Consider the following 14,069-nt stretch of genomic DNA (forward strand, 5'->3'; position numbering starts at 1 on the left):
TTTTAATTGGAGCTGCAGTTGCCTGCCTATGTCACAGCCGTGGAAATATCAGATCCAAGCCACATCTTTGACCTACACCAAAACTTGTGCCAACTCCATATCCTTAAGCTACTGAGCAAGGCCAGGGATCAAACCCATATCCTCATGGATACTAGTCAGGTTTTTAACCTGCTGAGCCACAAGAGGAACTCCTAAAACCTTCTTAAATTTTTAATTTAAAGTGGAAATATTATATTTTCTCTCTCTCCTTTGATTCTTTCCTCTTTGATTTTATTCCTCCACTTTATATTTATAAAATAGAAAATATCCACTATATTAAAACGCCAAAAGGAAGCTTTAAATTGATTCTATATTTGTCGTGTTGCTGGGTCACTATTATAGTCGCTGAAGCAAACTGAAATTCTCAAGTTAGAAAAAAGTAGAAATTGTACTGCTTACATTTCTCTGCCCACAAGTATTAAACAAACATATTTTGAGTGCTTGTGTGAGACAGTATATATGCTTATCATTGTCACCTTACCTTACCACATTTGACACTACAATGACTTATTTGTGAAATAAATCAGTTGTATATAGGTTGTACCCCCCCACATTTCTGCATACTGTTAAATTGCTGCAATACTACATTTCCCAACAGTTAGTATATGCCTCACTACATGAGAGACAATGTGCACTTGTGAGAGGAGTTGGCACAGTGTCTGTTATCAGCGAATCCAGAGAGGGAATGAGAAAAAGGCCTGAAGCCAGGTTTCTTTTTTATTGGAAGAAAAAAAAAAAAATCCCTTTAGGAGTTCCTGTTGTGGCTCAGCAGGTTGAGAACTGACTAGTATCCATGAGAATGCGGGTTCAATCTCTGAACTCACTCTGGATTAAAGGATCTGTCGTTGCCGCAAACGGTGTAGGATGCAGACGCAGGTCGGATCCAGTGTTGCTGTGGCTGTGGTGTAGGCCAGCAGCTACGGCTCCTATTCGACACCTAGCCTGGGAGCTTCCATATGCCTCGGCCCTAAAAAGAAAAAAAAAAAAAAAAAGAAAGAAACCCTTATGATTCCTAGTTAGTGGCGACATAATAGAAACATGAGATCAAGCCAATGTACCTGTCCCATTTTGAAACAACAGATTCTGTTTTATCCTCTCCATTGTACCCAAGGCCTTGCACATCTTCCCAAATCTTTTAGGAGGCCTTCTTTTTCTCCAGACTCCACATAACATGCATTACATCTCCCCCCTCTCCCCCCTGCAGCAGACACACACTTTATGGAGGATTATTTAGGCTGATTGGTACAATCCTTGTAACCAGTTGGTTGGGGTGAGAGTGTCAGCTCCCTTTTGTCATCACTTTGCCAAACACAACATCTGGTGCTAGAACAAGGCACCTGTCGTCTAAGCATAGAGCCAGTTAGTCTTTACCTAGAGACTGGAGTATTTGCGAGGGTGAAAGAGGATTCAGATAAATGGAATTTTCCAAGGAGGATTTAGATTGCATGTTATTTATTGGTACCTAGGAAATAAACAGATAATCCCTGGTCTCAGAATCAGAAAATAAAAATTGATTAACAGGAGATACCTTCAATGAATCCCACAAAAATCAACCTGTTACCTCATAAAAGCATGTTTTCAGTGTATCCTATTGAAAGTATTTTCAGTTTTCAAGCTAATGTAATTTTTTCTATGGAAGCATCCAAGTGCTAATGCCTTTTGGGTTTTTTTCCAGCTAGAAGATGACATCATAGCTAACAAGATGTATTTCACAAAAATCGCAGATTTTGTACATAACATAACTTCGAATAATTGGTTTTATATTGAGTTTTCAATTCTAGGATTTATAGGTAAGCAGCGGATTGATTTTGTGGGGTCAAGATTTTTAGTACACAGTAATGCTAAAAGTTTTTAAGAACTTATTAAATAATTTGTTACTAATTGGAGAGGAATGGCAGGATTTCTATAAAGGTGCAATGAGTTTAATATTAAAATCAGATTCAAGAATCCGAATGTCAGAAAATGTATTTTTAAACAATTTTTTTCTAGATGGACAGTATAAATAAGCAGATTGACATATATTCACATATTATAAAAACACAAGGCAGCTAGCTACCGCTTGCTAAATGCTGTCCGAGTCGGGGGCACTTGTTAGCACAATGACTAAGATGTACTTTTCCCTGTTTTACATGGAAAAATACTCAAAGCCAAATAATTGAAGTTGTAGAGGAAGGAATTTTAACAGGACTGTTGTACTTTGAAGTCCCTGTAATTTCTAGTATGCTGAAAAAAACATAAAAACAGGAGTTATACCCACCACACAGTAAAGTTCCTAAAATGGTGCCCATGATGTGATTTTTTTAATGATTCTTCTATAGATTTTCCTTTTCTTTCCCTCCATTCATTCCTCTTTTCCTTCTATCCATTTTTCTTATATTTGACTCTCACAGCAGCAAGCTGAGGTACCAAACTCATTCTATGCTGCATTGTTGTTTCAAGCAGGAGCTCTCTCCAGTTTTATTCTTTTGCTTTAAGCCCAACCCCTACCTCCACTTCCTCCCACTCCTGTATTAGGGTTTCACTCTCTCTCTCCATATATGTATGTATGTATGTATGTATGTGTGTGTGTATATATATATATATAGTCCTTTTAGGGTCGCACCCATGGCATATGGAGGTTCCCAGGCTAGGGGGTGAATTGGAGCTATACCACAGCCACAGCAACATGGGATCCGAGCCGTGTCTGCGACCTACACCACAGCTTATGACAACACTGGATCCCTAACCCGCTGAGTGAGGCCAGGGACTGAACCTTTGTCTTCATGGATGCTAGTCAGATACATTTCCACTGAGCCAAGACAGGAATTCCCCTCACTCAATATATTTCATTCAGAACATGCGTGTAAATATACATATGCCATGTAAAATATTTGGTGTTTATCATTGAAAATTCACATAAATGGGAATGTGATAAGCCTGTTTCTATTCCTTACATTTTTGTCCTCAAAACTAGATTTTGTAATTGTTAATATATTGCTTTTTGACCACTTATTCCCCCAAAATTTTGGAAAGTGGTGTGGAATCCAATTTTAAGGCCCTGAAAGTTTTTTTCAACACAGCTCAAATCCTGCGTTGCTGTGGCTGTGGCATAGGCTGCCAGCTGCAGCCCCAATTCAACCCCTAGCCCAGGAATTTCCATATGCCACAGGTTCAGCCCTAAAAAGAAAAAAAAAAATGTGAATATTTACCTGAATCTTACACCCTCAATTTTATTTTAAAATTACAGATGCAATGTATTAGAATAAATGCTTGCATGTATTTAAATCTTACTTTAAAATATAGTAAATCTTTAAGATTCTTAAATTCTTTAAGAATCATAAATATAAGAGAAAAATAGTGGTTTAATGAAATAATGCTCAAATATTGAAGTAATCTGTATTACTTTATCGATCTACCATTTGTAGATCGATAAAGTTCTACAAAAGACAGTTTACAAATCACAGTTCCTGAAGAAATCAGTAAGACTGCAGCTCCTATACTCCTATTTATATATCTTACACTTGATTCTCATTAGTTGTCAAAGTTGATTTCCTGAGAGTACTCACTCTTCTAAGCTTGCTTCTGGGCTTACTTTTCCCCCCAGAAGTGGTAATTCTTAATACTGAAGCATATATGTTACTTTGTTTCCCCAACCTCATTAATGCTTTACACTTTATTTCTAAGGAATAATATATATTTAATTTTTAATAGTTGTTTATTTACTCTTTTCCCATGTTAACAGAGTGAACAATTATATTTAAAGGTTATGTTATGATCTATCATGTAGGCACTAAAGAGTTTTTTTGTTTTTTTCTCCGTAGGAAAGCTGTTTAAATCTGAGGATTTAATTGACTTTGTACGATTTTTTTTAATGTTCTACAAAGACAAACCCATAGACTTGCTCTTGGGGGACATTTTTCAAGTAAAGATGTGTAACCCAGGAGAAACTCTTGTGAGTATTTCTTTGCTTCATATTTTAGAAAAATACAATCTTTCTAATGTAATTACCTAAATTTTGTTTACACAACCAAATCTGGTTAGTGCATCCATTTTTCGACTTCCTATATCCTAAATTTTTACTGACATGCCTACTGAATGAAGTAATAGGAGTCCAAAAAATGCAGTGAAAAGTGGAAACAGAGGGGCTAAAAAGTAAATAAATAGAAAAAAAACCAATAAAAACAGTAGACATAAACCCAGACACGCCAATGTTTACATCAAATATAAATGGTCAAAATACACCAATTAAGAGACGAGTTCATCAGAATGGATTGAAAAACTGTGCAATTATCTGCTGTCTATACTCAGTTCAAATATAATGATACAGATATGTTAAAAGATGGAAAAAGATATACCATGCAGACACTAATCAAAGGAAATCTGTAGTAGCTACATTAATATCATAGTAGACTTCAGAGAAAAAAAAATTGGCCAGGAATCAAAGATACTACATACTGATAAAAGGGTCAAATCATTAAGAAGACAGTCCTCAAAGTACACACATGTAGCAACAGAGACTCACAATACATGAAACCAAAGATGACAGAACTGAAAGGAAAAATCCATCCGTCTACAATGATAGCTAGAAACTTCAACCCTCCTTTCTCAGTAATAACAGAGCTAGTACGCAGAAAACAGCAGAGATAAAAGAACTGAACCGCACCATCAACCATCTGGATTTAAATGATATTTAAAAAAACACTACCTCCAACAACATTAGGAAGCACATTCTTTTAAAATAAACTTAGACCTATCACCAAAATAGACATGTCTTGTATCATCAAACAAATGTTAACAAATTTAAATTGAAATCATAAAACATATATTCTCTGACAACAATGGACTCAAAATAGAAATTAGTAACGGAAAGATAACTGAAACATCTAAAAATACCTGGAAGTTAAACAACACGTTTTAAAATAAACTGTGAGTGAAAGAGGAAGTCTTAAAGAAAATTAGAAAATATTTTGAACTGAATGAAAACAAAAATACAGGGTATAAAAATTTGTGGGATGCAGCTAAAGCACTGCTTAAGGAGGAATTTGTAGCATGACATCTTTATCTTAGAAGAGAAGAAAGATTTCCCATTAATAACTTGGCCTCCACTTTAAGAAACTAAAAAAGGGCAAAATAAACCAAAATCAAGCAGAAGGAAGACAATAATAACTAAGAGCAGAAAGCAACCAATTGAAAACATAAAAGCTGTGGAGAAATTGAAACCAAAAGCTGGTTTTTTTCAAAAGAGCAATAAAACTGACAAATCTCTGACAACACCAACAAAACCTGAAGATATAAATTACCAATATTAGAATGAAAGAATATGATACAGATATATATGTGTATATATATAATGTATTGACAAATTAGACTTCATCAAAATTAAAACTTTTGTGCTGCAAAATTTACTCTTAGGATAAGATGTCACAAACTAGGAAAAAAATTGCAAATTCCATTTATATATGTATGTATATAATACTAATAAAATATATACATTACCTATATGCTAAAAACTTCAAAAGATGAAATAGACATACCACAACCATGGATTGGGAGACTCAACATAGTAACTATGCAACTGCTCTCCCAACTGATATTTGGATTCAGCACAATTCTAATCAAAATCCCAGTAAGGTTTTCTTTGGTGGGTATAAACAAGCTTGTTTTAACATTTTTGAGAAAAGGCAAGGTAACTAAATTAGCTAAATGATTTGGAAAAAGAATGAAATTGGACCCATCATCAGATGACTTGATCTTAAATCTTACTATGAAGTTATGGTAATCAGAACAAGTCTTTAGAGGCAAAGGGGTAAACATATAGACCCATGGAATGGAACAGCCCAAAAATAGGTCCACAAAAAATATGGCCAACTAATATTTGACAAAGGAACATACTTAATTCAATGGAGAAGGAATAGTCTTTCAACAAATGTGTATTGGATCAGTTGTATTTTTTTAAAAAGGATCTCAACCTAAACATCACATCTTATGCAAGCATAGCTCAATCATTTATCTAAATATAAAACATAAAACTATAAAACATTTAGAAGAATATATAAGAAAACATCTTCAGGACCCAGGACTAGGTAAAGAATTCTTAGACATGACACTAAATACTAGATCCATTTTTGAAAAGTTGATAAATGAGACTTCATCAAAATTAAAACCTTTTGTGTTGCAAAATTTACTATTAAGAAGATAAGATGCCATAGACTAGGAAAAGATTTGTAAATTCCATATGCAACAGGGACTTGTATTCAGAATATATAAAATACTTTCAACACTCGACAACAGGAAAAGAACCCAGTTGAAAAATAGACACAAGACTTGAACACACGTCTCTCAAGGTAGTTTCTCTCTTAACTGCAATAAGCAATGAACTCACCTTTGCTTTATGAGCAGGTTATTTGGTGAGTATTTTTGGGGAGCCAGTATTTGATAATACTGTCCCACTGGAACTTTTATTAATAGATTAGACGGTATTACCATATTTGCTAAATTCTAACTCCTCAACTGATTTTATCTCACCTTAATTTAGTTTCATGTTAAAATAACTCTAGATTATTTAATTACTCTATGGTTATAAAATAATTATTTTCTTTAATGTATTTCATACATGTTAGTTAACTTTGGTAGAAATGCCTATTTAAAATTGTGTACATAAACTTGAGATATATTTTATGAATTTTCTATGTATATGTCACATAAAATAATTCTCATGTAACAATCATAATAATTTCAAATGTTTGTTTTTAATAGAAGAGAGGTCGTTTTATTTTTAAAAAGTTATACAAGTCTTTTCCCATTAAGTATAATATTGGCTTTTTGTCTTAATCACATAATTTTTAAGAAGAAGGTGAGAAGGGTGTAATTCGGTATAGGAACTAAATCTATGAGTGGGGAGAAAATAGCATAGTCTGAAAGAAATTGATAGCTAGGAGATATTAAAAATTTCATGTTACTGGAATAAAGAGAAAGGAGAGGAAACTTACAGTTGGTAAAACAGTAGCCTGATTTTCTAATGAAATTAGCAGAGTTCATGAAAATACCTGTTTTTGTATCTTAACTTCTTTGTTCCATTATTCTTATGAAGAAAAAGCTGAGAATTAAATGTTGTGTTTAAATTTTAAAGTTCTGCCATCAGTAAGCGCAATAAAAAGGAGTATTTGGGTTTATACATAAGATTGTTGTTTCTCTTACTTTTCCCCCAGGAAAAATGTATAGAACGAAATAAGCATATTCGTATTCGATATAAACCTTCTCTTTTCCAACATGTGGGGATACAGTCATCATTCCCTGGACGAGAACAATATTTCAAAGTAAGTAATTTGAAGTGTAACTCGAGTAATATACAGTGTTTCATGAACTTATAAAATATTTAGCAAAGGAGTGATGAGAACCTAAGAGACTATAAAATTGTTTAAGTGCAGTTCATAACCAGCTATGATAGAAAAAATAAAAATCATTTTAAAATAAAATAAAATACAGTTCATCTTATGACAGAACTACTTGTTATGAAGACCAGCTTTCTTTACAAGTTATCTATCATGGTTGGGAAAAATCCAGCTTTCGTAAACGTTAATGCCTTACTGTTCCTGGCTGTGCAATTCAAATTATGAGACTTAAAAAAAAGTGTTTTGAAATTATTATAAAACTCACAAATTTAGTCTGACATTCAAAATTATAAAAGAATATTTCAAAACTAACATCTGTAATTGTTGATTTTAAATGTATCAACATTCTTATTTCAGACCACTGTTTAACCACATGAACAAAAACTCAGCATTATTTGGTTTTTAATCATTCCTAAGTGTTTTTTTTCTTTTCTTTTTTTTTTTTTTTTGTTTTTTGTTTTTTGTTTTTTAGCTATTTCTTGGGCCACTCTTGCGTCATATGGAGGTTCCGAGGCTAGGGGTCGAATCGGAGCTGTAGCCACCGGCCTATGCCAGAGCCATAGCAATGCCAGATCCAAGCTGCGTCTGCAACCTACACCACAGCTCACGGCAACGCCGGATCCTTAACCCACTGAGCAAGGCCAGGGACCGAACCCGCAACCTCATGGTTCCTAGTCGGATTCGTTAACCGCTGCGCCACGACGGGAACTCCTTTTTTTTTTTTTTTCTTTTTTTTTTTTTTTTTTCTTTTCCTTTTTAAGGCTGCACCCTTGGCATGGGGAAGTTCACATGCAAGGGGTCAAATCAGACTGCAGCTGCCAGCCTATATTACAGCCACAGCAACGCCAGAGCTGAGCCATGTCTGTGACCTACCCCACACTTCACTGCAACACCCGATCCTCAACCCACTGAGTGGGGCCAGGGATGGAACCTGCATCCTCATGGAGACTAGTCAGGTTCGTAACCTGCCGAACCACAAGCAGAACTCCAGTTTTCATCATTTTTGACAACCATGTTATTTGTACTTGCTTCAGCATCTTGGTGGGGTAGAAAAAGCAAAGACTTCAGAGTCAAAAGAGCTATTTATTAGTTTTGTGGCCTCTGTACATGGTACAGGGCAAGTCCTGCCACTCCTCTGAAAATCTATAAACTGAGGAGCTCAAATTAAACAATCCTTAAGATTTCTTTCACTTTTGAAATACTATTGACATCTCTATCCTCTTCGTTTCTTTGCACAACAAATCAAATGATTGCTTTAATCCTCTGTAAATTGAAATGAGACAGATGTACATACGCATCCTCCTATCACTTTATTCATTGTTTGTGACCTGCCCTCTTCCTGCCTTTTCTACTCTGTATTTATTGTACCTGTACTCTTTGAAACAGTACCTCATAGTGTGAACTTGGCAAACATCAACTGTTAGCTGTCTGGCAAGGTGGCATTCAAGATTAAAAGTGTCTGGAATAATCAAAATTTAACACTTATGAATCTTTATGCAAAAGGAAATACCATTAAAATACATAAAAAATAGTCACAGATGTTGCAGAAAGAAATTGAGCTCTACCATTCTGTTTGTTGATGCTATTATAGGGATTCTTTTTTCCACTATATATTTTCTTTTGCCAGATAAGATATTTTAACCTTATCTTTGTAAATTCATGATAAAATGAACTTCTAATCACTCATAATTCGATGTTATAATCTGAGTTTTTTTCTTTTTTTCTTCATACCACATGAAACAGAAATAACAATCTAGTGATGTCAAATGTGATTATATTTAAGTTATTTTTTAAATTTCTAACAGGATATCTATTATTAGGAATTTCATAATTCCAACACCGTCTTTAAAAATGATCAGAATCATTCTTTGGGAAAAAATGGTGTAACAAGGATAAATATTTCTCAACTTTCTTCATAGTGGATAAGAGATTATATCATATTTTTTTAAAAAGTTAAACCTTCGATAATTAAGTGGTAAGTTTCAAATTGATATAAATATATAGATGTTTGTTATATTATGCTGTTTTATGTTATTTTATATCCCTACATTGTGTGTATTTTTAAAGTTTATTCATGTGATTTTCTGATATATTCACTAATACCATGTTTTAGAAAAACCAATTGCCTTTTCTCTTTTTATCATGTACTGTGGATATACAATGAATTTGGAGACAATAGATCTGAGTTCAAAGCCTCATTCTTATCAATAGATGGGTAAATAATTAAATGAAAAAAGCCAGGTGCAAAAGACTACATACTGTATGACTCTATTTGTATAAAATTCTAAAATAGGCAGATCCTGATATCTTATTTTGATTTTAATTTTCACTTCTTTAGTGACCAGTGATGCTGAGCATCTTTTCATGTGCTTCATATATTTTATACATTAGTATACATATAAATATATATAATGACATACATTTTGATGATATATGTTTTATGAAATATCTTTTCAAATATTTTTCCATGTAAAAAATTGGGCTGTTTACCTTTTATTTTTGAATTGTTATAACTGTGTGTAGTCTGACTGCAAGTCTCGACTATGCCTTGCCCTTTCATTTTTTAACAGTGTCTTTCAATAAGCACAATTTCAAACAATTTTAATTTTGATAGAGTTCATTCTACCTCAACCTCCACTCTATCAGTATAATATAATTGGTTAGCTCAGTATTCAATAATTTTATAATTATGAATGCTATTTGTACTAAAACTACATAGTATAATCTTTCCACTCTTTATTACAAACTTTTTTTTCTTTGGAGTTTTGTTTGCTTTATTTCAGTGTGCTTATCACCAGTTCAACCTCAAATTCTCTGTAAATTATCTAAATCTTTTCTCATTGTATTCAAATATTTTAAAAAATCATGAATGAGCAGTTCCCAGTGTGGCTCAGTGGGCTAAGAACCCGAGGTTAAGAACCTCATAGTCTCCATGAGGACACAGGTTCGATCCCTGGCCTCACTCAGTAGGTTAAGGATATGGTGTTGCTGTGAGATATGGTGTAGGTCACAGGCGTAGCTCGGATCTGGTGTTGCTGTGGCTGTGGCTGTGGCAGAGGCTGGCAGCTGCAGCTCCAATTCAACCCCTAGGCTGGGAACTTCCATATGCCGCAGATGCAGCCCTAAAAGGGAAAAAAAAAAAATCATGAATGAATGTTGAATATTATCAAATGCTTTTCTGCATTTCTGTCACTTTCTAATCTTGACAAATCTCTCTGCAGGGCCTTCTGACCAGCTCTGACAGATAGCTTAGGAACCTCCTGGGGCTCCCTTTGTCTCTTGAGTTGATTCCCCTGTTTTCTGGATCCTGATCTGCATTATTCTTGGTTTACTGCATCCACCAGTCATTTCTTGAGAAAGACTGAGATGTTAAGTCTTGGGGAAATAAAACATCTTAAAATGACAGCATTCTGTTAAACTTGTTAAATTGGCTGGGCACACAATTCTGAATTGGAGATGATTCCCCCTTCCTACCCCGATTTTTTTTGTTTGTTTGTTTGTTTGTTTTTTTAGGGCTGTACCTGTGGCATATCGAAGTTCCCAGGCTAGGGATCAGTTGGAGCTGTAGCCACTGGCCTATGCCACAGCCACAGCAACACCGCTGTATCTGAGCGACATCTGTGACCTGTGCCACAGCTCACATCAACACTGGAGCCTTAACCCACTGAGCGAGGCCAGGGATCAAACCCACATCCTCATGAATACTAGTTGGGTTTGTTACCACTGGGCCACGATGGGAACTCCCCACCTAGATTTTTGAAGGCATTCAATAATGTAGCTCTTGAAAAATAGTTAAAGCTATTCTAATTCCTGTGTCTTTGTGTAAGACCAATTTTCCCATCTCTAAACCTTTAAAAATGTTCTTGTATTTGGGTTCTACAATTTCGTGACGATGCTATGGGTCTGTCTTTATCTATGGTGCTTGATATATGGTGGGACTTTTTAATCTGGGAACTCCTGCTTTGACTCTGGAAAATATCCTTAACTTTTTTGGTTGATAAATTTTGCCCTCTATTTTCTATGCTCTTTTTAGAAAACCCCTTTTCAAATGTTAGATTTCTTGGCCCGGTATTCTCCCTCTTCTACTCTCTCCTTCTCTATTTTCTATTTGCTTTACTTTCTGGGAATTTTTCTAATTTTGTGTTTCATCCTTTTTTTTTTTTTTTTTCTTTTCACAGCCACACCTGAGACACCTGGAAGTTCCCAGGCTAGGGGCTGAATTTGAGCTGCAGCTGCTGCCTACTCCCACAGCCACAGCAATGCCAGATCCGAGTCACTTCTGCAGTCTACACCACAGCTCACTGCATCGTCAGGTCCACAACCCACTGAGGGGGGCCAGGGATGGAACCTGCATCCTCGAGACTATATCAGGTCTTTAACCCACTGAGCACCAATAGGAACTCCCCTTCTATTCTTTTATTAGTGCTTCTTTTGTTTTTTGCAGGGGAGGGCAGTTTTCAATGACTTGGTTTCCTTGGTTTTTGTTTTGTTAATACGGCTTTAATTTCTAACAACCCTTTTTATTCTCCTAATGTCACTGCCTCTTTTTATTATTTATTATTTATTTATTTATTTTGTCTTTTTGTCTTTTTTTGAGAGCCGCATCTTCGACATATGTAGGTTCCCAAGCTAGGGGTCTAATGGGAGCTGTAGCTGCTGGCCTAAGCCACAGCCACAGCAATACCAGATCTGAGCCGCGTCTGCAACCTACACCACAGCTCAAGGCAACGCCGGATCCTTGCCCCACTGAGTGAGGCCAGGGATCGAACCTGCAACCTCATGGTTCCTAGTCGGATTCATTTCCACTGCGCCACGACAGGAACTCCTCACTGCCTCTTTTTATAACATTTGGTTCTTATTTTATGATTGAAATAGTTCCACTTAACCCTCTGAAGATTTTAATCATTTTTTAAAAAGATTTCTTCTTCCTGCATATTTTCTTTTTTCAAAGTTGTTTTATTTGCCCCTGTTTCTCATGTTAACGGGTTTCCTCATGTATCCTCACGTACCTAAGTAGGTTGTCCGTTCAAATGGAGAGAAAGCTGATAGGCAGCGCTGGCACTTGGCTGGATCTGTGCTTTTCACCATTTGGGGAGGAGTGGCTGGGGTCTTTCCCTATGTTAGCATCTTCAAGTCTTGCTTAAATTGCTAGAGAAACTGGGAGCCAAGTGGGCAGAGGTAGTTGGAGATTTCAGTATTTACTTTGTCAGTATTTGCTTATTTGTCCTGTTTTTCATTACTATCCCTACCCTGGTTTGAATCTAGAAACCCTGTTTTTCTTTTAGAGAATTACCCTTCGGGAGTGGAGAAAAGATAGTCAGCTGGACCCATGGGGAAGAGTGGGTGTCTAGGGCTTTATCCGCCTCTCACACAGACTTGCAAGCCATTCTCTAGTTTGGCCCCCTCTTCACCTCCATTTCTAGCAGTGCTGGGCTTGACCCTGCAGATGGCTTCTCCATTTTCCTCTGGCAGTTGGAGATACAGCTTTCTTACACATCCTTCATTTTGTTACCTTTGTCTTCTCCCTCATTCTGTGTATGATTTATGTGGATGGATGGCAGTGTGTTCACACAAAATCACCATTTCACATTCCAACAGTAAAAGAGGCACATGACATACAATCAAAAGGATGCCTTAATTTTACTCACACCACTTCACCATGGAAACGTAGGTGCATATCCCATGAAGATAACCCTGCCCTCTGACGTTCAGTTAGACTCGCATCATGATGAAGGTTTTTTTTGGTTTGTTTTTCATCTTTTAGTTCACTGAGATCGCAGAAGTTTGAAGCCAGGATGAGATATGGCAAAGCACATGTCCAAAGATACCCAAAACATATTGTAGCTCAGAATATGATTGGTCCCGGGTGCTCTGTGGAGATAAAGTAGCTCAGGTGTCAAATTTCCCAGGCCCCTTCATCTGCTCTCCTATGGGTCAAGGGTCTTTCTCTTTTCATAGCTCCTTTCTGAATGTTTCCCTTCTCTCCTGCAAGAACAAAAAGCAGAACACCACCACCCCTCTTTCCCTCCAAACCTAGGAATTTGAAGTGCTTTCAGCATCCCTCACTGAAACCACATTTCCCTGTCAAAAGCAACTTCAGGGAAATAATGAACTGTCCATTTGCTAAGACTTTTAGATATTCAAAATTAGATATTTCCAAACTGATGAGAGGGTTGCAAAAATGGATTATCCCTTCCATTTCCCAAACAGAACATTTAAAAATAGAATAAAATTCAATTATATAAGATTCTTAGCTTTGTTGATATTTATCAAGTAATATACACACAGATGATTAAAAGGTAATAAAAAAGAATTCCTGGGAGTTCCTGTCATGGCTCAGTGGTAAAAAACCCAACTAGGATCCATGAGGACACAGGTTCGATCTCTGGCCTCACTCAGTGGGTTAAGGACCCAGCGCCATGAGCTATGGTGTGGATTACAGACAAAGCTTTGATTCAACCCCTGGCTTGGGAACTTCCATTTGCCGAGGGTTCGGCCATAAAAAGAAAAAAAAAAAAAAAAGAACTCATAATAAAAGGCATCAATCCCCCACACTCCTCCAGCCCTGATTCACCAGAGGCAATAACATTTAATCATTTCTGGTTTAAACTTCTCTAGTAGTCATTTTTATATTGCTAAATAATATGCTCAGGCTGCTAA

General features: G+C 36.0%; 1 protein-coding gene across 2 annotated transcripts in view; it reads left to right on the forward strand.

The window, feature by feature from the left end:
• Positions 1 to 14,069, forward strand: part of MGAT4D (MGAT4 family member D) — a 50,900-nt gene that overhangs the window by 29,652 nt on the left and 7,179 nt on the right. The window contains exons 8-11 of one of the 2 annotated variants that reach the window (XM_013978887.2): positions 1,715 to 1,829; positions 3,840 to 3,970; positions 7,227 to 7,334; positions 9,215 to 9,384. In XM_013978887.2, coding sequence (XP_013834341.2) covers positions 1,715 to 1,829; positions 3,840 to 3,970; positions 7,227 to 7,334; positions 9,215 to 9,229 — 369 coding nt within the window. In that variant the 3' untranslated portion in view covers positions 9,230 to 9,384. Of the gene's footprint in view, positions 1 to 1,714; positions 1,830 to 3,839; positions 3,971 to 7,226; positions 7,817 to 9,214; positions 9,385 to 14,069 lie in introns of those variants that run through there. The other variant, XM_021101557.1, reaches the window with a different exon arrangement.

Source organism: Sus scrofa, chromosome 8 (assembly GCF_000003025.6).
Source record: "Sus scrofa isolate TJ Tabasco breed Duroc chromosome 8, Sscrofa11.1, whole genome shotgun sequence".
NCBI lineage: Eukaryota > Metazoa > Chordata > Mammalia > Artiodactyla > Suidae > Sus > Sus scrofa.